This window comes from Aulonocara stuartgranti (genome assembly GCF_965226115.1).
Source record: "Aulonocara stuartgranti genome assembly, chromosome: 18".
Lineage (NCBI taxonomy): Eukaryota > Metazoa > Chordata > Actinopteri > Cichliformes > Cichlidae > Aulonocara > Aulonocara stuartgranti.
The window spans coordinates 32,188,204-32,211,553 of NC_138954.1; the positions used below are offsets into that span (position 1 = coordinate 32,188,204).

A 23,350-nucleotide genomic window follows, 5' to 3' on the forward strand; every position below is an offset into this window, starting at 1 on the left:
TCGAACCGGCGACCTTCCGGTTACAGATACGCTTCCCAACCCCCTGAGCCACGGTCGCCGAGTGAAGGCAGAATACATGTGTGTGAATGAGAGGGAGAGAGGTGGAAACGTGCAAGTAGAGATAGTGAAAGTAGATGAGTTTAAATACTTGGGGTCAATCATCCTAAGCACCGGAAAGTGGACAAGACAGATGAAGAAGAGAATGCAAAGTGGAGTAGGTAGAGACAAGTGTCAGAGCAATTTGTGACAGAAAGATAGCTGCAGGAGTTTACAAGATGGTAGTGAGACCTGCTATGATGTATGGTTTGGACACAGTGGTACTAACAAAAGGAGACTACTGAGGTGAAGGTGACAAAGCTGAAGATGTTAGGATTTTCATTGGAAGTCACCAGGATGGAAAATTGAAATGGGAGTCGTTTGGAAATAGAAGTAGAGAGACAAGACTGAGATGGTTTGGACCTTTGAGGAGGAGAGATAGTGGATATACAGTGGTCCCTCCCTATAACGAGGTTCACCTTTCGTGGCCTCGCTGTTTCGCGGATTTCTTTGTGCAATTTTGCATTTTTTTGTTTTTCAGTGCATTGTGTTCTGTGTCCTAATTGGCTGCAGATCAATCAGTCTCCTCCGTGCAGTGTCTCCTGTACAGTACAGTGCGTTCAGCTTGTCAAACTTACATAAATCTTCAATTGCCATGTTATGGCCCTGGCCGGCTGGATATTTGTTCTGTGGTATGTCTTTAAAGAGCTGGCGGCGGCTGATTGGTATGCCGTTACTTTTGTGCCACTATTCTAAGCGCACGTAAAAAAAAAAAATGAGTGCATGTAAAAAGAAATTGCAGGTGCAAGTGTTGCATATTGAGGAGAAATTTATTTTGAGCAAAGAAAAGCTAAATTTGAGTGAACAAAATTCATTGCTGCGTGCAAAAACTGTATTTCAGTGTTTGCTATTATCCACACACACACACACACACACACACACACACACACACACACACACACACACACAATAGCAGCCCCTCTCGCTCTGTTTTTGCATTTGTGCTTGCTCGCCATGTGTTGCTTGCGCTCTCAACATTTCTGCCCGTGCGCGCTCAACTCTTTCTGTACACCGTTATATTTGTGCCACAAAATCAGCCAATCACAGACTTGGATGCAAAAAAATCTGATCGGCTGTTTTGGTCTCCAATCAGCTCGAAATGGTGAAATGCAATATCCCAGAATCCATTTCGTCCAAAACTCAAACAGGCACTGTCACTACCCGATCCGTACCCCGCATGCGCGAAAGGTGTCTACTTCCGGTCGAAGCGTTTTACGATAGTTACGGGTCACAGTATCTGTTGAGATGTTAAGAATAATAAGTATATCTTAAAATGTTTCCGATAATGAAACATTTAATATAATGTAGACAAAAACAAAAAAATAAAAAGATAGTGACGGATCAGTAGACTCAATACTTGAAATGTGCAATTCACTTTTTATTTTTATTTTTTATTCCTATTTATTCTATTTATCCCCTTTGTATATTTTATTTATATTTGTCTCTGTATTTATATGTGTGTGTGTGTGTGTGTGTGTGTGTGTGTGTGTATATATATATATATATAACAGTTCTGTAACTGTAACTTTGGTCGTTGCTGTGCTTTTTTTGGAAGTCGAATTTCCCAGAGGAACCCACCCGAGGGATTAATAAAGTTCTATCTTATCTTATCAGTACTCACCGATCCTTACTGAGCATGTCAAGACAAGCTCCTATGTCAACTTTTCAACTGCAACCACTCAGACATGTGGGCATATTGGGGCCGGTCATGAAGTTGATGCATTTTTTTCTATTGTTCCAGTTCAAATTAAGAGCCAAAAGGGCAATAAAATTCTGCAAACCTACGCATTTCTGAATCCTGGAAGTTCAGGTACATTCTGCACAGAAACCCTGGCAAAAAGACTGAATCTAAAGGGTAAAAAGACCAATATCCTTTCGAGAACAATGAGTCAAAATAGGATCGTTAGTGCACAAGTGTCTGGTTTGGGAGCCAATGATTTCATGGCGTTGCCAGATGTTTTGACTCAAAAGACCATGCCATTTTCTACGTTGAATAATAATATGTTAAACTTCACAACATTGATGCAGATGTGGAGCTACTGGTGCTTCCAACGTTTTAGAGCCATGGAAGGTGATAAACAGTGTGGAAGGTGGACCTTATGCTGTAGAAACCAAAGTTGGCTGGGTCATAAATGGTCCCCTGTCCACTGGAAGTAACAGCAGAAATAAAAACAACCCCACTGCTGTAACAGCCAATAGGATTTCGGTTGAGCATCTTGAAGAAATGTTGATTAAACAGTACAATCATGATTTTAATGAAAGATCATCAGAGGAGCAGACTGAAATGTCCAGAGAGGATCTGTGTTTCATGGATATTGTTAGTAGTTCAATAAAACTTATTGGAAATCATTATCACATTGATTTGCCTTTCAGGAGAGAAGGTCCCAGCTTGCCAATTAACATCCGAGTCTCAGACGGAGACTTGAAAAGGATGCTCGTTATAAGGATGAATACACTGCATGTATAAACAACATGCTTGAACAAGGATATGCTGAATTTGTGCCTGCAGATTAGTTGCAGAAAAGTGATGGAAAAGTGTGGTACATCCCTCATCATGGAATGTATCATCCCACAAAGGGCAAGTTGAGAGTTGTATTTGACTGTGGAACAACTTATAAAGGAGCATCATTGACTGTTCAATGATGCTCCTTTATAAGTTACTACAGAAGAGTTGCTACAGAAGAGGAGGCAGTGCACATGGTGAAGAGGCTGACGGATATCTGCACTAAAGGAGGATTTAAGCTTTCAAAATGGATCAGCAACAGTCGCACAGTGCTCATGTCAATCCCAGAGGAAAGAAGAGCAAAGGAAATGAAGGATCTGGATTTGGACACAGATCAACTTCCAGTTGAGAGAGCACTGGGTTTACAGTGGTGCATAGAAACAGACAAGTTCCAGTTCAGAACCTCCCTGCAGGACCGTCCAACAACCAGAAGGGGCATTTTGTCTGTGGTCAGCTCACTGTATGATCCTTTGGGAATCTTGTCTCCCTTCAGTATAAACTGTTGCTACAAGAGCTTTGCTGTCAAAATTTGAAGTGGGATGAAGCTATTCCCCACTCTCTTTCTGAGCGGTGGCGTGATTTGCTGGAGGATCTCCAGCTGATTTCAAAGTGGAACGTTGCATTAAACCAAACCATTAAACGCAAGTCAAAGTGGTTATGGAACAGTGTCATATTTAAAATTGGAAAAGCATAACATCTCACATGTTGCCTTTATCCTGGGAAAAGCTAGAGTTGCTCCTCCCAAGCAAACTACAATTCCCAGACTAGAATTGATGGCTGCCGTTCTTGCAGTTCGAGTGAATATGCTTCTGCAAAAAGAGTTGCAGGTAAGGTTGGAAAAATCTGTTTTTTGGACTGATAGTACAACAGTACTGAAATACATCTCCAATGAAACCAGAAGATTTAATACTTTTGTTGCAAACAGAATTGCTGTCATTCGAGAAGCAACAGATGTGAATCAGTGGAGATATGTTTCTTCCAAGGAGAATCCTGCAGATGACGCATCCAGAGGCATGAGAGCTGGGGACTTCCTCAAATGTAGGACATGGATAAATGGGCCAGAATTTCTCTATAAGTCAAAGGAGGAATGGCCTAAACTGGATGTGGAGTACAGTGTAATTTCTGCAGATGACCCAGAGGTCAAAAAGGACCTGACAGTGAATGTCATTGTGGAGGAATTACAAAATCCTACCAACTATCTTATTCATTACTTACTTGTGGGAGCGCCTCTGTACTCCATAAAGAGTATTTTTGCCTCAGTTCTCAAAGAACAAGTTTTGGATGATGAAGGACTCCAAACAGTCTTCTGTGAGGTTGAAGCTATGTTGAACGACAGACCCATTGCCAGAGTTTCAGATGACTCAAATGATCTTGAAACACTGACACCCAATCACTTCTTGTTGCTGAAAAACAAACCAGTTTTACCACCAGGACTGTTTGATCAAAGTGATCTTCATGTCAGGAAAAGGTGGAAACAGGTACAGAGTTGTAGGCAGAGTTGTTTTGGAAGAGATGGCTTTCTGAGTACCTACCTCTGATGCAAGAAAGACAAAAATGGACGAGAACTAAAAGATGTCTTATACCTGAAGATGTTGTTTTGATTGCAGACGCTACAGCTCCAAGAGGATCGCGGATGATGGCAAAAGTCTTAAATGTAAACCAGGATGCAAAAGGCTTGGTGCGTTCTGTGAGACTACAAACAAAGACCAGTGTTTTGGAAAGGCCAGTGGCAAAACTTCTTTTGCTACTGGAAGCCTCATCTTGAAGAAAATAATCAACGAAGATTAAGGACCTGCTTAAGGGAATAGCTCCTCCTTTTGGGATTTTGAAGTAATTGTGATTGTATACACAATTAGAGGCCGGAGTGTTGGAGCTATTTGTTTTTTATTTTTATTATTTTGAAATTTGTTAAACTTTGTTGTTAGTTTACTTATATTTTTTTGGTTTGTTTATTTAAAAGTTTTATTTGTAGGTTAATATTTGTTTCAATGTTTTGTTTTGTTTTGGTGTTTACCTTGTTAAGTCAGCCAGTAAGAACTGTAGGGCCATTTTTTCTATAAATAAAGAGACTGGTATAGGACCAGCATGCACTGGGGTGGGTCTATGTTTTTTTTTTTTTTTTTACCAGAGCAGGAGAAGCAGCAGGAAGTAACAAAAAATAGATCTTGTTATTGCTTGCCAAACTGGATGAATAAACCATAAAAACACAACTTTCAAGTTTGGACAGTGGACTTCTTTTGCCTGTGTACAAAATATTATCTCAGTGCAACAGTGGCTTGTGGATTTCTAATTGTGGGACGTTTGGTTTGTCAAACAAAAGGAATTGTCACTACAGAAGGTAGAAGGTACCGTATGTTTTGGACCATAAGGCGCATTAAGCGAAACAAAACAGTCAGATAAGTCAAACTTTACTCATTCTTCTCTTCCTCTACTTCCGTACCATTGATTCATTGATGTTGAATTCTCTCGTAGCTGCTCTATTCCCATGTTCTGGACCGAAAAATAGGGTTTGATCTTTGGTTTCATTCTATAATACTGGACTTATTTTTCTACGAACGTTTGAACTTTGAGAGTGTTTAAACGAGAGAAAAGTGTGGAAATGTCAAGGCCTGTCTGAGAAAAGTGTATAAAATGTGTTGTGAGGGGTTTTACGGCCTTAAAACATCTATACTAATTGTAAAAAATAACGTTGGCTACTTCACGGATTTCACCTATTGTGGGTTATTTTTAGAACTCCCGCTATAAACGAGGGAGCACTGTACTGAACAAAAAATGTTGAAGATGGAGCTTCAAAGCAGGCGAAGTAGAAGAAAACCATAGTGAAAATTCATGGATATACTTAAGGAGGACATTAAAAGAGTTTGTGTGACACCCCTAAACAGGGTACCATTCAGTGGCATTACTTTCTCCACTGGTGAGATCATGCCATTGATTCCTTTATTCTTATTCATTTGCTTTAAGTTCATATCACTCAGAAATAATAAGTAAACCATTATTTTCACCATCCAGTTAACAATAACTTATCACAGATAGTAAAAAGCAAACGTTCTTCATGCTCAAGTAAAGTGAAACCAGAAAAGCTATTGGAATTTACCGTATAGATACTCTTTATTGTCTTCCTCTTAATCTTATAACTGAATATGGAATCATCCTCACATGCAAAGTCCTAAATCAATTAGGCCTCATCATACCTTAAAGATCTCATTGTAATATTTTATACAAATGCTCATACATTCTCAGAGTTAAGAGTTCTTATGGTTCATAGAGTTTCCAAAAGTAGAATGGGAGGCGGAGCCTTCAGCTATTATTGCTTCAGGTCTCTTCCTGTTAGCAGGCACTTCTTTCTCCTCACTGTTGCTTATTGCTCAGGTCATCAGGTCACTGAGATTTTCCTTCTATTGTCGCAGAATCTTTAACTTAACAATAAGAATAAGAATAAAAATACTATAATAATATAAATAAAATTGAATTGAACTGAATATAGTGATAGAAAACTGCAGATGGACCAGATTTAGGCCAAACATTTATTGCTATTTAGATTGCATATCTATGGTTTTTTGTGTAATGATACTTATTATGATGTTTTTTGTCTGTTGCTCATTCCTTCCATGTCTGTTACATGGCGTTACTTTTATATGACTTTGTATGAATGTTTGACAATAACAATATAATGGAGAGGATTTGAAACCCAATATTTTTTTGCTTGTTCTTTAAAATTAAAATCTAAATAAGATTATCTGAATATATGAATAAAAAAAAGGGACTCACAGTGCTGGCATTTGGCAGCAGATATGCAGCAGTTTAGTTTTACAGAGCATGGGTAAGGAGGAGGAATATAAAGAGGGAAAAGGGAGGCAGCCGAGAAGATTAAAAGCACGAGTGAAAATAGAAGCAATAAAAGGAAATGGTGGAATATGTTTGTTGTTGTTGTTTTTTACAAACAGCAGGGATTTTAGTGGAAACATGTTTTGAGCTTTTCTCATTCAGCTCACAGTAAAACTGTTCTTGAGGAAATTCAGAAGTTATAGTTTAATATAAATTATGTCATTTTTTCTTGGTTACCATAGATTACAACCAATAGCCCCAAATCAGTAGGCTTTAGAGCTTTACCATATTAGGGTTAGTGTCGGGCTTTTAAAAACCCATCTGAAAATGCATTTTTACTCTTTAGCTTTTAATAGTGACTGAGTATAATGTTTTATTCTCTGTGTGTGTTTGTTCTACTTTTTACTTTTTTACTGTGTACTGTTGTACACAGTAAAAAACCTGTACACAACCTGTGTTGTTTTTAAATGTGCTTATAAATACATTGACTGATATTAGATAATTGTTAAATTTGTTTTTATTTTGCTTTTACTTTCTTTGAATGATTTTATCTGCCTCATATAGTCCAGTGAAACAGTTAACTCCAGTTCCTGTTTCAACTGAAAAAACACGAAGAGCACAATCTGTGAGACAGCAATTCAAAAGCCACGAAACCAGAGCTAATATGAGAGGTACATACAGCACCACCTAGCGGATAATAGGGGGATTACGGCTTTTTAAAATAATACTTTCATATTTTACCTTTTTTAAGGGGCCGAAAGAGCATATCATGAAGTGAGTACAATAATGGATGGATTAAAATATTTTTTGCCTGCTACATGATATTTATCTTTGACACTTGCTCAATCAAAGACAGGTTGATAATTATGATGTGGTATACAGTCTGACTGTCTGCAGGAAAATCAGTGTTAATTTCTAATATTTTAAGGCAAAGTGAAATGATCCTTTATTCCATCTCGTGTCAGTGAAAGTTGGTCATCTTATTAGTGATGAAAAGTGATTTGTTCACGCAGGTCATCAGACTGAGCAGCTTTCATCTGTAATTCTTAAACAATTATGGGGGTTTGTAAACTCAGAAAACATAAGAAATTTAAAATAAAAAAACCCCAAAACATCAACAACACTTAAGAAACAGACAACCACATTCACACCTATGTAACCCCATAGTTTTCGTAGGGATTATGAAAGTATTCTGATTCCGAGGACAATTTAGAATCACCAGTTAACCTAACCTCATTAACTACATGTCTTTGGACTGTGGGAGGAAGCTGGAGTGCGTGGAGAGAAGAACCCACACAAACACAGACAGAACATGCAAACTCCACACAGAGAGGCCCCACCCAGCTGGTGGAGTAAACAATACTTACCACCGCGCTACCGAGCTGCTGAAAGGCGTCATAGGACAAAAATATTTTGTTAAAGAACTGTTGTTGTTTTTTATTTTTTTTATTTTAATATACTATAACTCACTTCCAACAAACTACATTAATTGTAGTGACCTTACAGTAATGTTATTAACAAGTTGGGAAAAATAGCTCAAGCCATAACTTCTACTTGGTGAGTGAAGTATTTACAACATTTTTACATGGTGATGTTTTTAACTATTGGTCAGAACACGTGGCCCTACTCTTGATGTCACTTGGGGCTCTGGTCTTATTTGCTGCTACGTGCTCCTCTTCTTCCTGTGATGCGCTGGAAGAAGAGGAGCACGCCACTCCTCTGCTTTTATTTCTTGTGTGTTTGTATGTCACTATTGCATGTCATATGTTATATCTATTTGTTTTATTATATTTATTTGTTGGAAAATAACTGATTATTCTGATTTTTTTTATATTATTAGTGTGAATGCTGATTAAGCTTTCACAGTATTGAGATGTTATTTTAGACCCTTTTCAATTAGTACCTACTGGGGTCGACTCGCCACGAATCGTCACAACTCGACTCGGATCAACTAGTTTTCCATTACAACCCAGTAGTACCTTGTTTGCATGCTTGTAGGTACTGATTAGGTACTAATGGAAAAGGGGCTTTTTATTCTGTACATTTTTGGGGGATTAAACCGTTCAACTTCAACTGGAGGAACATCAGACATTGGTGGACTTTCAGAAGGAGGTTCTTCACTGGGAAGTACATTGGACATTGGTGGAGTTTCAAAAGGAGGCTTGAAGATCTTGGATATGTGGTTCTTTGCTCCCTTTTGCTATCTAAAGTTCCCAGTAGACGTTTTGACCTTCAGTAAAATGGAGCCAGGGGCTCGTTTTGTTTGTGTTTTTTTAATATCTTACTAATTTCTGAGAAATTACTCTAAGGCTTCTCTTAATGCTTCAAAGTCTATTTGGACAATGTTGACATCACGTCCCCATCAGAGCCCATGGAGTCAGGAGTACATTAGATTTAGTCAGTGTCTGTGACTCTTACTCTGTAATTCACTCACTCACTGACACACACACACACACACACACACACACACACACACACACACACACACACACAGCAGATGTTTTGCAAATATTCTTTTTTTTTCAAATATTCATTTAAAATACATCATTCCACTCTTAACGTGATTTAAAGAATAGGAGATTTTGGAAATACAGTGTATTTCTGTTAAATTTAACAAGCTTCCCAAATATTTCAGCAATTACAGGATTTCAGCTAAAAATCAGCATTTGCACTGCATTTTCATCAGGAAATGCATTCTCCAGTTATATTATGGTTTACATTTGGGATAAACCTATTTACATGGCCTTTTCTTCACTTTACTGTTTGTGTAATTACTGCTTTCTGCCTTTGTAGGGCAGCATTTTCATTTTCTGAACTCTAACCTTGAACTACATGAACATGCTAGATGCCTTAAACTGAATACTTTAAAGGCTTCAGTGACTGTGAACCCTGGAAATACCGTACTTATATTGAAATCGAGTCAGCATCAGCTTCCATCTGCTAAGTTCAAAACTGTATTATTGTTAGTTCAACTTTAAACATTAAAATGCATCTACGCCATTTGGATTTAGATAATTTCTCGTCTAAATTGCTTCTCAAAGCACTCGGTATATATATTTTGAAATGTAGAAAGTAAAGGTAACCGAATACGCCTTGATGTGTCGGTCGGGCTTCTTGCAGGCACGCAGGACTAACATTCTTTCCCGCACAGACTCTTACATTCTCTCTCATTCTTTCATCAATCCATTCATTCTTGTTTCCTCTCCTGCTCCGTGTTTGTATGAATAAGCCTCCGGGGGATCCATGCTTCGCTGTTGAATACGTTACAGCTCTCTGCTTTTCAGCACCTTTCCACTCTTTGCATTACTTTGTGCAAGTCAGAATACAAACAGCCCCCCAAAAGAACAAACCCTCCACCCCACACAACACGTCCAAGGTAGGAAGACAGACATGAGAGTGACAAATGTAAAACTTCCTCCTAGATAGGGCGAGGAAATGTGCACGAGTGTGTCTGCCATTACAACTGTACACTCACATTCACATCATGAGAGACAAAAAGAGAACATTAACGGCCTCAAAGAATCTACCAACTTTGTGAGACACAAGCACAGGAAGTGTGTCTCTGTGTTTTTAGTATGGGGAGTGGTGATAAAGACCATATCCAACCTGTTATGCAGTGTGCTTCTGTGTAAAAGAAGGAAAACATTTTGGTGATTAAACCAAACATGAAAATGAAAGTAACTTAAGACAATACTGTGCATACTATTTGATATTAGTCAAAATCCTGTGAGTACCATGCCACTAAAAAAAAACCCTCATCTGGACGTAGCGTTTTCAGTGGGAGAAGCGTTTTGTCATCATCCCAGTGAATCTCCAGACTCACCTCACTACAGGTTTCCCTAACCTTATAAACAGTATATTTGCATATACTGCATATACTGAAACCAGCACCACTAGCCAACAATGGGCTGTGAGGTCCGTTTTTTAACTTAAAAAAGTAAACATAGTTCAGCGTGTAACAAAGAATGTTACACGCGAATAAATGTCAGATTTAATGAAAATGTAGGTACATGTCTTATCAATGCAAGTTCTTACTGATAATGTGAGTTTTACTAAATTAACCCTGTAAGACCCAACCCATCAAAAAATAGCCAGCAAATTCTTTTTTTTTTGGAACTGAGATGTTTATTAACCCTTATAACAAAATCCACATTTTTTTGGTATATCATTTTGTGTACGATATAGTTTTATTGTATATTTCTTATATATTTTTTGTATCACATTTGATACATTGGGCGTTTTTGGCAAGTTTTTGTTAACAACAATGTTAATTTTAAACAAAAAAGAGTTTTGTCCATAACATGGCAAGTATTGATCATATTGATGAGATAGAGGTCGCAGAAACTCATGTCTTCTTGATTTCAAAAGGCCTAATATACAGGGAGAACCTTTTTTGGAATTAGTTTTAAATGTAGGGTTGTTTTTTTTTGACTTGATAACTACTTCTTGTCCATTGTTCAGTGGTGGTTGGAAAATGTTTTATTACTGTTGGCAGTGTGGAGCAGAGCGACTCTGGTTTTCCAGAACTCTGAGCAGCAGAGGATGATGTTGTGCGGCTGAAGGTCTGCTTAAGCGTACATTAAACTCTATTAGAGACACTGATTGCTGAAGACCCAACGGCCGAATACTCATTCCTGTTCTGCTTCCTTGACATCAACTTGATATCCGTCATCCGTGTAGTTGGTATATTGTAATTTAAATTCTGTGGCTACACTTGATGTACACCAAATGGGCTCTGGGTTTGTTTGCTAACATCGGTTTATCATGCTAACAGTCTGATGACAAAATTTATATGACTGGGATCTGAGCTGACCTAGGGCAGCGATCCCCAACCTTTTTTGCGCCACGGACCGGTTTATGCCCAACAATATTTTCACAGACCGGCCTTTAAGGTGTCGCGAATAAATACAACAAAATAAAACTAGTACCGGTACCGAAAAAAGAAGATTTATTCATAACACACATGAAAAGACCCAGGAAAACCGAGTTAACAATAAAAACAATAACAATCTCTTCTGAAAAAGAACTATGAACCACAGTGAGTGTGTGTAAGATCTAATTAGTGTAGCACAGCCACAGAAACGAATGCTATTTCCTGTCTTTTATGTCTGACTGTTTGCACATTTATTTATTACAATGGAAATGGTTTAACAGTGAAGATTAAAGGATTTAGAGACTTTCCTGTGACCTTTCTATCCCCTTCAAAGTGCTCAGACACACCGACATCCTTCATGTATGAGCAGCAGATAAGCGAGTTAGTAACACAATATAATGGATTCAATGCTAATGATCAGATTTTATTTTTATGTCAGCGTTTGTGTCACTGACAACATGCTGACAACAAGCTCTGCAGGTTTATTTTGAAAGGTCAAAGTAAGCGACTATGAGTCACAAACACACACACACACACACACACACACACACACACACGCACACAGATATTCCTTTGGTGCAAACCGCAGAGAGCTTTATAAACTAACAGAAGAATTTTAAAGGGAATTCTGTATCAAACTGGGAGCTGGTGACAAGACTTGAATGTTGGGGTAATATGTTCAGTAAATGTAGTAAATGTCAGAACTCTGACTGTTGCATTCTGAACAAACTGAAGTCGTCCTACTGAATGCTCAACAACAAATACAGAAAATAAAAAATCAGAGACATGTAATTACTTCATAAATATCAGCATATATTTAATTTGAAACCTGTTTTTCTTTTTGTGACGCTTTTTGTGAGTGCTTAGCTGGTCACTATAATGCATCTTTTACTGCAAGGATCTTAAAGTTAAAACAGGCTGAATTCAAGTATGTAAGTTAGTAGCAAGATCAGACATATCTGCTCTGAGGACATCGGAGAATGCAGGGCGGGCTGAGGTCTTATTGGGATTACCTCTACAAACGTTGGTCATGTTTAATATTAAACACATAATATGCCCATTTGATTTAAATGGCCATAAACTAAAAACATTAGTTTGTTTTGTTAGAATTCCTGAGCTTCACTTTTTACAGTGCAGTCTTAACTGTTACATTTCCTCTTCATAAAGATCTGTGCAGCACATGCAACGACTAACTCATCTCACTCACTCGGTTTGATTCAACAAATTCAACAAAGAGTTTTGACCTTTGGCGCACACACACACACACACACACACACACACACACACACACACACACACACACACACACACACACAAACCAAGACTACACAAGTCTGTAATGATTTCACCATGTAGCAGGATATCCTACCACCATTATATAAACACTCCAAGAAGGTGCTGAGGTCTCCTCTTACTTCCCTACCCTTCCTCACCCCTCTGTATCCCACTCTCCTCATTCACTCTCTCCACATATCCCTTACCTCCTGAACCCAGACCTTTTGGGGGAGGTGGCAGCACGGCAGCAGTAGCTGTCTGGTACCTTTGTTTCTTCATTTTGGTTACACAAGGTGATGTTTTACTTTAGTCCAAATGGGTGAGGAAATTCCAACATCTCTTGACACCACTTTACTGTTTCCTTTACAGCTTCGATTGTCATGCAGTAAATAGTTTTTATAAAACTTAAACCCTGTAACGTAATGTAATAAGACCTCTACACCATCAGTGTGTTTTTTTTCCTGAACAACCTGAATAAATTGCATGATACATTTTCAAGCAATAAATTACAGAAAAAAGATACAAATTAAAAGTCACATGTACAAATTAAGATTTAATTTCTTTCAACGAATTGTCAAAAGGTTCATCAACAGCTCAGTTAAAACAATTAAAATTTTCTGGAAATTATTTTATGGTTCAGGTTTTTCAGGGTTTGGGAGTTTTCTCCCGGTCACCAAGTAGTGACTGGTGGTCACAAAAACAGTAAGATCTCAGCTTATATGATGGGATCTCTAACGAGGTTATGTTCTTGGTCACTAGAGTCTTTTTGTTTTTTGTTTTTTTATAAAACTTGATGTTCATTCAGTAATTAATAATTAAGAAATCAGTTCACAATCAGAATAAAACAGGCATTAACCTCCTAAGACCTGAACTCTTCCACTGCATGCATTTTTAATTTCTCTTTGATATTCGGGCATATTGGGACCCGATGAATGTAAAAACAAAGAATTACCAGATTTTTTTATTATTTTTTTACCTTATTTTTGTTTTTAAGAAAAATAAGAGCCACATATGAGGATATTTGTTTAAAATTGTTCATAGAACAGTAGCAGTATAATGTCCTTGTAAGTGGATATCAGGCCCTTGTAGAGCAAAATTTAACCCAAAATGTGATGTCCACATATGTGGATGCCAGGTCCCAGGAGGTTAAACAGATGTTAGTTAAAAACAGTTACGAGATTGGAGGTGCAGTGTTTTATATAATAAGATGAAATGTGATTTAGGAAGCCTAGCTTGCGTAGGAGCCACTGATTCTCGATTTGAGTTGGATGTTGACATGAACTGTGATTTATAAACCGTGCCGGATGAATCTAAGTTGCAGATAAAGTAAAGCTAGCGTTAGCAAGCTTGCAGTTATTTTTATAGGCATATGCTTGCACGAACTAAAAGGTGAAAATGAAACAAAATTGGTTCACATTAATAGCGATGTTGGTCTCAAAGCTACTGTAATTGTATTTATGAGGACTATTTTTAATGCTTTTTGGTTGGAGCATCTCATTGGTTGCTGTAATAGCTGTGTAACTAACGAAACTTAAATGTACATTAAAGTGAAAGGGATTCTGCCTGCAACAATATATGTGCCAAGCCATCAAATCATTATTTTCTCACCTAAACAGAATGGCAATGGCAGTTTTATTTATTAGCACATTTGCTTACATGCAAACTCAATGTGCTTTTCACAGAAGATAAAAACATTAAAACCAGTCTAGATTTAAATTACTTTAAGGCACAGTTTGCATATTCTTCGGCAAAGGGCTGAGATGTAAATTCCACACATTTGTGGGCAGTGAATGGTTCTTTCAAATTTCAGGTCTTAGTGTAGTTCTTGGTGTGTAGGATCACAGACTTGTTGCATGCTTAGATCTAACAGTGTAATGTTAGGAGATGGTTTGTATTGGCCACCAGTGTGAATAAATTACTAAGTGGTCCCATTCCTTGAAGAGAATCATCTTCCACTCTGCCAGACAGAGAGGGCCTCACACACTTCCTTTGTGTGAGTGTGTGTCCCTCTTGGCTTAACACCTAGAGGCAGAGACAGGATATTGATGTCAGTTTCATTTTTTAAAGATTGACAGTCTGTTTCTTTTCTCTTTCTTATGTGTTTGTGACAGCTGGTGTGATTTTTAGCATTTGATTTTGGAAATAACAGCGCTAACATTCTGTCTTAAAGAGTGGAAAAACTGTAAATACAAGTGCAAATAATATGTTTAATGCAGTGGTTCCCCAACTTTTTTTGCTAGGCCCCCTTTGTTTTACAAGAAAAATGTTCCCCCCCGTCCCCCGTGCACGCACGCATGCGCACAAACACATCCTCCAACCACACACACTCCTATTTTGCTCCATTGCGGTTTATTTCACACCTCAAACATTTAGTAAACAATTAAGGAAATAATAATAATAATGGAGTGGATTGATATAGTGCTTTTCAAGGCACCCAAAGCACTTTACAATGCCACTATTCATTCACTCTCGCATTCACACACTGGTGGAGGCAAGCTACGGTTGAAGCCACAGCTGCCCTGGGGCAGACTGACAGAAGCGAGGCTGCCATATCGCACCATCGGCCCCTCTGGCCAACACCAGTAGGCGGTAGGGTAAAGTGTCTTGCCCAGGGACACAACGACCAGGACAGAGAGTCCGGGGATCGAACCAGCAACCTTCTGGTTACAGAACCAACCCCCTGAGCCACGGTCGAAATACAAGAAATCTGCAATAAATTACAGGTAGTAAGAAAATAAACTACTAACTCTTTTACGCTACGTCCGCACCTATACGGGTAGTTTTGAAAACGCAGCTGTTTCGTCCACACATAAACGGCGTTTCGAATCACAGAAAACTGAGATTTTCTAAAACTCCTTTTTTGCGTTTACGTGTGGACGAGGAATACAGAGTTCGTCACGCAACATCAAAGGTATGTGCCTTTTTTCACGTCAGGCTGTGCGCCACGTTATTGTTTACATGAGATGAATAGCACAATGGCAGATTGAGACAAAATACTGTTAATCTGACTGTCTGCAGGTTTTACATGCTTACATATAAACACACACAGTTACTGTCCCTCCATTTAGAAAGGCAGAGGCGTCACGGTGTAATTATTTTACATGTAGTTGTTTTTTTCCTGTGTAATAATATTCAAAATCGCTATCAATGCATTTTTCCAAAAATGCCTCTCTGTGCAAAATGGGTTTAAAAACATAAACAACTGTGGGATCCTGTTTGTCCGTGATTTGAACCGAGGGAACAAATCGTGGCAGGATCAGCCTGATGTTATTTGTATCCCACTGTAACTTTAAATGGTAAATGGCCTGTATTTATATAGCGCTTTACATATCCAGTCATCCACCCATTCACACACACATTCACACACTGGTGACTTTACTGTATAAAGAGCAAACATCTCCAAAATGTCAGGAGTAGTTAGTCATTACAACAAGTGTTTGTGAACTAAAAATCAAGAATGTGGGATCCTGTTTGTCCGTGATTTGAAGAGCCCAGCGCTGCTCCCGACGAAGGGAAAACCAACCCTGCAGGGAGACCTACCTCGGCACTTGTGCAGGTGAAACCAAAGGGCAGATATGCTTCACCGTGTTTTCTAGTCTTTGGCTTAGTATGAAGATGGTTTGGAAACATATTCAGCAATGCTTCATCTCCTGCTTTGCGTTTGTGTGGGCGCCCCGTGCTAGCAGTGTCTAAGCATTTTGGGTTTTTTCCCCCCCTTTTCATACCGCACCCCCCCTGCAATGGCTCTGGGGGGCGGGCCCTACACTTTGGGAAGGTCTGTGTTTAATGTAACAGTAAAATGTTCTGGTCTTCCTGGACCTGGAAAAGGCATTCGATCTGGTCCCTCACGAGCTGATTTGGCGATCGCTACAAACCCATGGTGCCCCACAAGCTTATGTGAAACGGACTCAACTGCTCTATTGCAACGTTACAAGCGTGGTCCCATGATCGCCAGCCTTCCCGATCACCGTCAGCATCCACCAGGCCTCGGCCCTCTCACCCCTATTGCTCATCTTCTGTATGGACACTGAGATGGCCGACTTGCAATCACCACACCCATGGAGCCTCCTGTATGCAGATGACGTGAGCCTATCGGAAACAGAAGACCACCCAGCCCTGCAAATTCGAACACAAGTGTGGAAAGATCGGCTCTCCGAAAACGGCATGCACCTGAACATCAAGAAGACTGAGTACCTCGAATGCGGCCCCCAGACTGACGGCACTATCACCATCAAGGGCGAGCCACTGATGATAACGCCGTTGCAAAAACAGGCCAACGATTAGACCGGAGGCAGCAACAGGCCACGAGGAAGACCAAAAAAGCGCTGGATGGACCAAATCAAAGACGATATGAAGGCTGCGAACGTCATACCGGAAGATGCTCTGGATAGGAAGAAGTGGAGGAATGTGTGCAAAATAGCAGACCCTGCATCCAGCAGGACATGAACCGCTAGGAAAGAAGAAAAAGAAGAATATAACAGTAAAATGTACAGTAGGAGGCTTGGCATTGGCAAAGAACCGCTGTATCTCTTTTAGCATGTGGCGTGTGCACTAATGCACAGCCATTTTGTCATGACTCCCACTCTGCTCTTTAGATCAGAAGTTGGTCATATGATGAGACAGTTGTCTAAAGAAAGACTGAGTTATATGTGTTTAAGAGTGCAACATAAAGGGACACCACAGGGATAATTGCTCTTTGACCCCTTGAAGTCGACTCTTATTATCATTGTGAAACAGAATTCATCAAGCAAAGCATTGTTCATCCACTAATAATATAAATAACATGAAGTGTGTTTAGGACAGGGGTATCAAACATAAGGTCTGGAGGCCAGATTTGGCCTGGCAAAGACTCCAATCTGGCCCACTGCATGACATTGGTAAATGTGAAGGGAACTGTATTTTCACATATTTTACACATTTTCTCACCATGGCCATTCACAATACACCAAAGTAATTAAATGATAGATTTCTGTAATTTTCAACTTTACTTCTTACAATTTAAACCCCAAACGTCATTCTGACAGCATCTGCCAGCCTCAAGGACTGCTGCACACTGGCTGTACAAGCACTGACAGCAGCCCATTCACTTATTTTCATTACTGACACTGGATTGCCCAATCAGACCAACCCCTCCGCTACCTTCACTGTGCGCTCACGGAGCTTGTAGAATAAATTTAGTGTAGATCAAGTGGTGAAAAGGTGGAGCTGAAAATCTGAAAATAGATGCAGCAGAATGTGTCAAATTAACCAACATGTTAACTGCTGCACTGTGAGCAGTAGTACCAGCAACAACTAGTAACAACTAGTAACCAGGCCTCTCAGTCACAGGAGGCTGTTGCTGCTAGCACAAGCTAGCAGTGAGGAAGAAACAGGGGAAGATAAAATTCATGTGGTAAGAAAATTCAAGAGATTCAAGGATTCAGGCAAAATGAAAGGCTACTTTGTAGCTTTTAATTGTCGGAACAACTAACTAACCGAACAACAGTATCAATATGAAACATATGACTGTGACTTGATCCACTACGACTTGATCGCGATGCTACTGCTGTCGTGAAGCAACAGCATCATTAATCAGGGTGGTCTGAGGGATTGAGGTCACAGTTTTACATTTCACTCTCGTGGCCTTGTTGAAAAACAATGGATAGTTTGACAAGAAAGCAAAAATGTGTGACTGTTTAAATAAATGTTACCATTTATCTGAACTGAGAATATCTAGCCCAGAAGAACAGATGAAACCTCTTGCCGTGGCTTTGCTGTAAGCACTGCTAGTACATTTTGTCTGCTTCTCTTTATCTTCAGCATCTCCACTAACTCTCCATCTCTGAGAGCACCCAGCCATAACATGGAGACGTCCCACATGAAAAGTATGTTTTTGTGTGGTTGCTAGAGTGTGCGTGTACACACAGAATGCTTATTGCACAGACAGCCGTACCACACACACACATAAAATTACACACGTGACCCCTATTTACCTTTCAAATGTAGCAGTTTGACTTCTGAGCCTGCAGATTGACTTTATCATCACCAGAACAGGATGGCAGGTCAACAAATGCAACGGAAATCTGGGGAAAAAATAACAACAAAAACCAAAAAGATGAGGTAAGCAGGTAACTGTCTCTTATTTAATAATACTAATAATAATAAATAGATTAGGGGCTGATCCCAGCTGCTACTGTGAGGTCAAACTACAGAAACAACAGCAACCCCTACCTGCTATGTTCTTTGATCCAGCATCCTGTGAAAGAACAGCAGACTGCCACATACGTAACCTGAAGATTTTTTTAAATATATAATTTAGTTGTGCATGTAAGAAACTATCTTGTTGTACATGAACTCCCTTATATTAGCATTCATCTATAATACCTAGTTTTATTTTAACCACTTTGGTGGCTTGGATAAAATCCTTTTTACAAAAAGTTACAGTTAGTGAAATTAAACGACCACCACAAAACAGCACTGAAGTATTAATTGTACAGGAAATGATTTTGGTTTTTTTGGGGGTTTTTGTTGTCTTGTTTAAGTTTGTTATAGGTAATCAGGTTTACATGGATGCCCTTCCTGACTATCTGACTACCTGAATATCAAAGTCTATAAGTAAACCTTATTACCGGGTCCTTAGTCTGACCTTTCCACATTTTTGAACATTGAGAAACTATTAATAAAAATTAAATGAAAAATTACATTGCCAGTTTGGACAAGGTGATTCACTGAAGTGTTTTGCTATGATATGAAAATAAGAATTTTGCAGTTAGTTGTGGAAGAGTAGACTAGATTCATTTAGTTTGTGTGAGTTTTCTGGCCCACCAGACAATCCGGACTGTGTCACTGCCCAACCAGAACCTACTGGCCTATTGTTTGTATACCACCCAGCCAACGGACCGGACGTTTACCTCCATTACCTCGAGATGTTTACCTCCACAGTCGGACCAGAATAACCTGTCACTCAGCGCTTACTATTCACCCGTTTCCTCCAATAGCGTGACTCTGTCCTAAGAGGGGGGGGGGGACTGGATTAAAACAGGATAGAACGAGGAAAACAAGATGTGACAGAGAGGAGGGTTTCACAAAGGACAGGAAACACAAAGACATGTCAGAGAGAGCAGGATGGAGAGATGGAAGGATAGATAGAAAGAGGATGGCTGAGAGGGAAATAAGGGAGAAATGGTGAATGTGGGCTTAAGGAGGGAAATGTATGAGACAGAGGTAGAATATAAGAGAGGAGGAGGAAGGAAACTGGAAGGACAGATCAAGAAAAAAGAGGAAGAAGGTCCAGATGGTTTAATGAAGAAAGAAATAAAGAAAGGATAAAGGCAGCCAAAAATATTTTCCTACAGCTTTGAAGTCCACTTTTAGTTCCAAAGCGGTTTGTTGTGATTATGATATGATTCGATAAACAGCGGTGGCTTGCGGTGCGTGCCCCGGCAGATAAAGCGATGAAAGTTTTCTAAAACAGAAGTGACTCAGAGGTTATGGTTTTTAGCAGCGTTAGTCAGCAGACTGACAGACGCTGCTTTGATCAGCATCCAGGTCTGATGAAAAACGTCAGAATATTACACCCTTAAAAAACAGCTGGAAGTAAACAAATGTGTCATTATCTGAATATTTCTTTAGAAGAATTAAAAAGAAAATAATAATTTAAAGATTTGACTTTTGACTTTAGGATTTTGTAGGTGTATGTTTCATAGTAAGTATAAAAGTCAAGCAGGTTCACTGTAAGAAAAGAGAATTTATTTAAAATATAACCAACAAAAGACAAACGAAAAACATTGTCTCAATGATCTTTTGTGACTGATACCCTGCTAGTGTCTTAGTAAGGTGCGTCTGTGTTCTTTCTCTTTGATTCTTACTGATTTTTCTCATTGTTGATAATAGTGATGGATGTAACTGATTTTGGGGGTTTCTTTCATCATCTTTACGACTGAAGTACAATTGGGTTGTAAGGATAAATAAACAATTATTTCTGCATGATCTGGTCTCACTATAAATTTGAAAACATGGGAGATCACTGTCCAAGACAATGTTCCAAAAATCAGACATTCGGTGAGCCCGAGTGCTCTACCGATGGGGGCGACTATCATCCCAGGAGAGAACAGTTCCATAAAGATAGGAATGCTTCATCACAGAGGTCACTGAGACCTGACAGCAAAACACCCTGCACAGTGTTCTTTTCCTTTATTCTGTCACACTGCAGAACCATCTGATCTGCAACACTGGAGTGGCCCCCAGAGTGGCAACAAATATCAAAAAAATAAAACACTTAAAATGAACTTATTACACCAATTTTCATCTCTATATTTTTTATTCTCGGACTCTACTACAGTAGTTGTGCGTGATGCCTTCTTTTTTCTTATACTGTGCTTTGGTGCAGGTGTTCAGTTCATTCTCTTTAGCTCCTATTCCTGTATGATTATTTCATTTCACAAACTTTCTCCTCGTGGCTGGCCCTCACAAACAGAAGGTGTGGACAGTGTTGGAATTTTATTGGAATTCCACATGAAGGACCAAAACAAAGTGGTGCACACGTGAGAAGTGGAACGAAAATCATACATGATTCCAAACATTTTTTACAAATAAATAACTACAAAGTGGGGTGTGCGTAATTATTCAGCCCCCTGAGTCAATACTTTGTAGAACCACCTTTTGCTGCAATTCCAGCTGCCAGTCTTTTAGGGTCTGTCTCTACCAGCTTTGCACAGCTAGAGACTGAAATCTTTGGTCATTCTTCTTTGCTAAACAGCTCCAGCTTAGTCAGATTAGATGGACAGTGTTTGCGAACAGCAGTTTTCAGATCTTGACACAGATTCTCGATTGGATTTAGATCTGTCTTTGACTGGGCCATTCTAACACATGGATATGTTTTGTTTTAAACCGTTCCATTGTTGCCCTGGCTTTATGTTTAGGGTCGTTGTCCTGCTGGAAGGTGAACCTCCGCCCAAGTCTCAAGTCTTTTGCAGACTCCAAGAGGTTTTCTTCCAAGGTTGCCCTGTATTTGGCTCCATCCATCTTCCCATCAACTCTGACCAGCTTCCCTGTCCCTGCTGAAGAGAAGCACCCCCAGAGCATGATGCTGCCACCACCATATTTGACAGTGGGGATGGTGTGTTCAGAGTCATGTGCAGTGTTAATTTTCCGCCACAGGGTGAGCCATTTATATGGATACACCGTAATAACATGGGAATGGTTGGTGATATTAAAGTCCTGTTTGTGGCACATTATTATATGTGAGGGGGCAAACTCCTCAAGATGGGTGGTGACCATGGTGACCATTTAGAAGTCGGCCATCTTGGATACAACTTTTGTTTTTTCAATAGGAAGAGGGCCATGTGACACAAACTTATTGGTAATGTCACAAGAAAAACAATGGTGTGCTTTGTTTCAATGTAACTTTATTCTTTCATGAGTTATTTACAAGTTTCTCTTTGTTCACAGCCATTGACATGTCGAAGAGGTTAACACGTGAGGTGTGGATTGAAATTGTGTTGATATCTGGTGAACGCAGTAACCGGGTCACTGCAGCAGATTTCAATGCAAGACACCCTACGAGACCACCCATCTCCCATGCTACAGTTAGCAAACTGCTTGCTAAGTTTCGTGAAACTGGTTCACTGTTGGATTTGCCAAAATGTGGACGCAAGAAAACTGTCACTAATAAAGAAACATCAGTGGCTGTCCTAGCTTCATTCAGCAAGAGCCCACAGCGCAGCACTCGCTGCATGTCACTGGAGAGTGGCATTAGTCGAACATCCCTTCGGTGGATATTAGCTACTCACAAATGGCATCCTTACAAACTCCAGCTACTGCAGCATCTCAATGAGGATGACCCAGATCGGCACACAGAATTTGCAGAATTGGCAAAATAAAAATTAGAACAGGACCCTCAGTTCATGCAGAAGATTTTGTTCAGTGATGAGGCAAACGTTTATGTGAATGGTAAAGTTAACAAACAAAACCACCGCTATTGGTCTGACACTAACCCACATTGGATGGATCCCTCCAAGACTGTTGGAACAACAAAAGTGATGGTTTGGTGTGGTATATGGGGTACAACGATAGTGGGTCCATTCGTCATCAATGGAAACCTCAAGGCCACTGGATATTTGAAATTGCTACATGATGATGTGTTTCCCTCTTTATGCACTGAAGCCGGCACGTTCCCTGAGTTTTTCCAGCAAGATGGTGCACCACCACATTATGGTGCCAGGTCCAAGCATTCCTAGATGAACAGTTTCCTGGAAAGTGGATTTGTCGTCATGGGCCAGTTGAATGGCCCCCAAGGTCTCCCGATCTGACCCCTAAGAATTTTAACTTTGGGGTCATCTGAAGGCAATTGTCTATGGTGTGAAGATACGAGATGTGCAGCACCTGAAACTACGGATACTGGATGCCTGTGCTGGCATTTCTCCTGCGGTGTTGCTATCAGTGTGTGAAGAGTGGGGGAAGAGGGTTGCATTGACAATCCAACACAATGGGCAGCACATTGAACACATTTTATAAGTGGTCAGAAACTTGTAAATAACTCATGAAAGAATAAAGTTACGTTGAAACCAGGCACACCATTGTTTTTCTTGTGACATTACCAATAAGTTTGATGTGTCACATGGCCCTCTTCCTATTGAAAAAACAAAAGTTGTATCCAAGATGGCCGACTTCTAAATGGCCACCATGGTCACCACCCATCTTGAGGATTTTGTCCCCTCACATATACTAATGTGCCACAAACAGGACTTTAATATCACCAACCATTCCCATTTTATTACGGTGTATCCATATAAATGGCC

The 23,350-nt window shown here is 39.6% G+C and overlaps 1 protein-coding gene across 3 annotated transcripts in view; it reads right to left on the reverse strand.

Annotated features, from left to right (window-relative positions):
* Nucleotides 1-12,094: 12,094 nt before the first annotated feature.
* LOC309694289 (uncharacterized protein) overlaps nucleotides 12,095-23,350 on the reverse strand; it is a 38,073-nt gene continuing 26,817 nt past the window's right edge. Inside the window, exons 3-6 of one of the 3 annotated variants that reach the window (XR_014272837.1) lie at nucleotides 18,545-18,634; nucleotides 16,767-17,022; nucleotides 16,486-16,661; nucleotides 12,095-14,594 (exon numbers count right to left, since the gene is read on the reverse strand). Coding sequence is in view for 1 of the 3 variants with exons in the window: in XM_082514247.1 (XP_082370373.1) it covers nucleotides 16,620-16,661; nucleotides 16,767-17,022; nucleotides 18,545-18,634; nucleotides 18,783-18,841 (447 nt within the window). In the remaining 2 variants the exon portion in view is untranslated. Of the gene's footprint in view, nucleotides 14,595-15,891; nucleotides 16,662-16,766; nucleotides 17,023-18,544; nucleotides 18,635-18,782; nucleotides 18,842-23,350 lie in introns of those variants that run through there. The other 2 variants (XM_082514247.1, XR_014272838.1) reach the window with 2 other exon arrangements.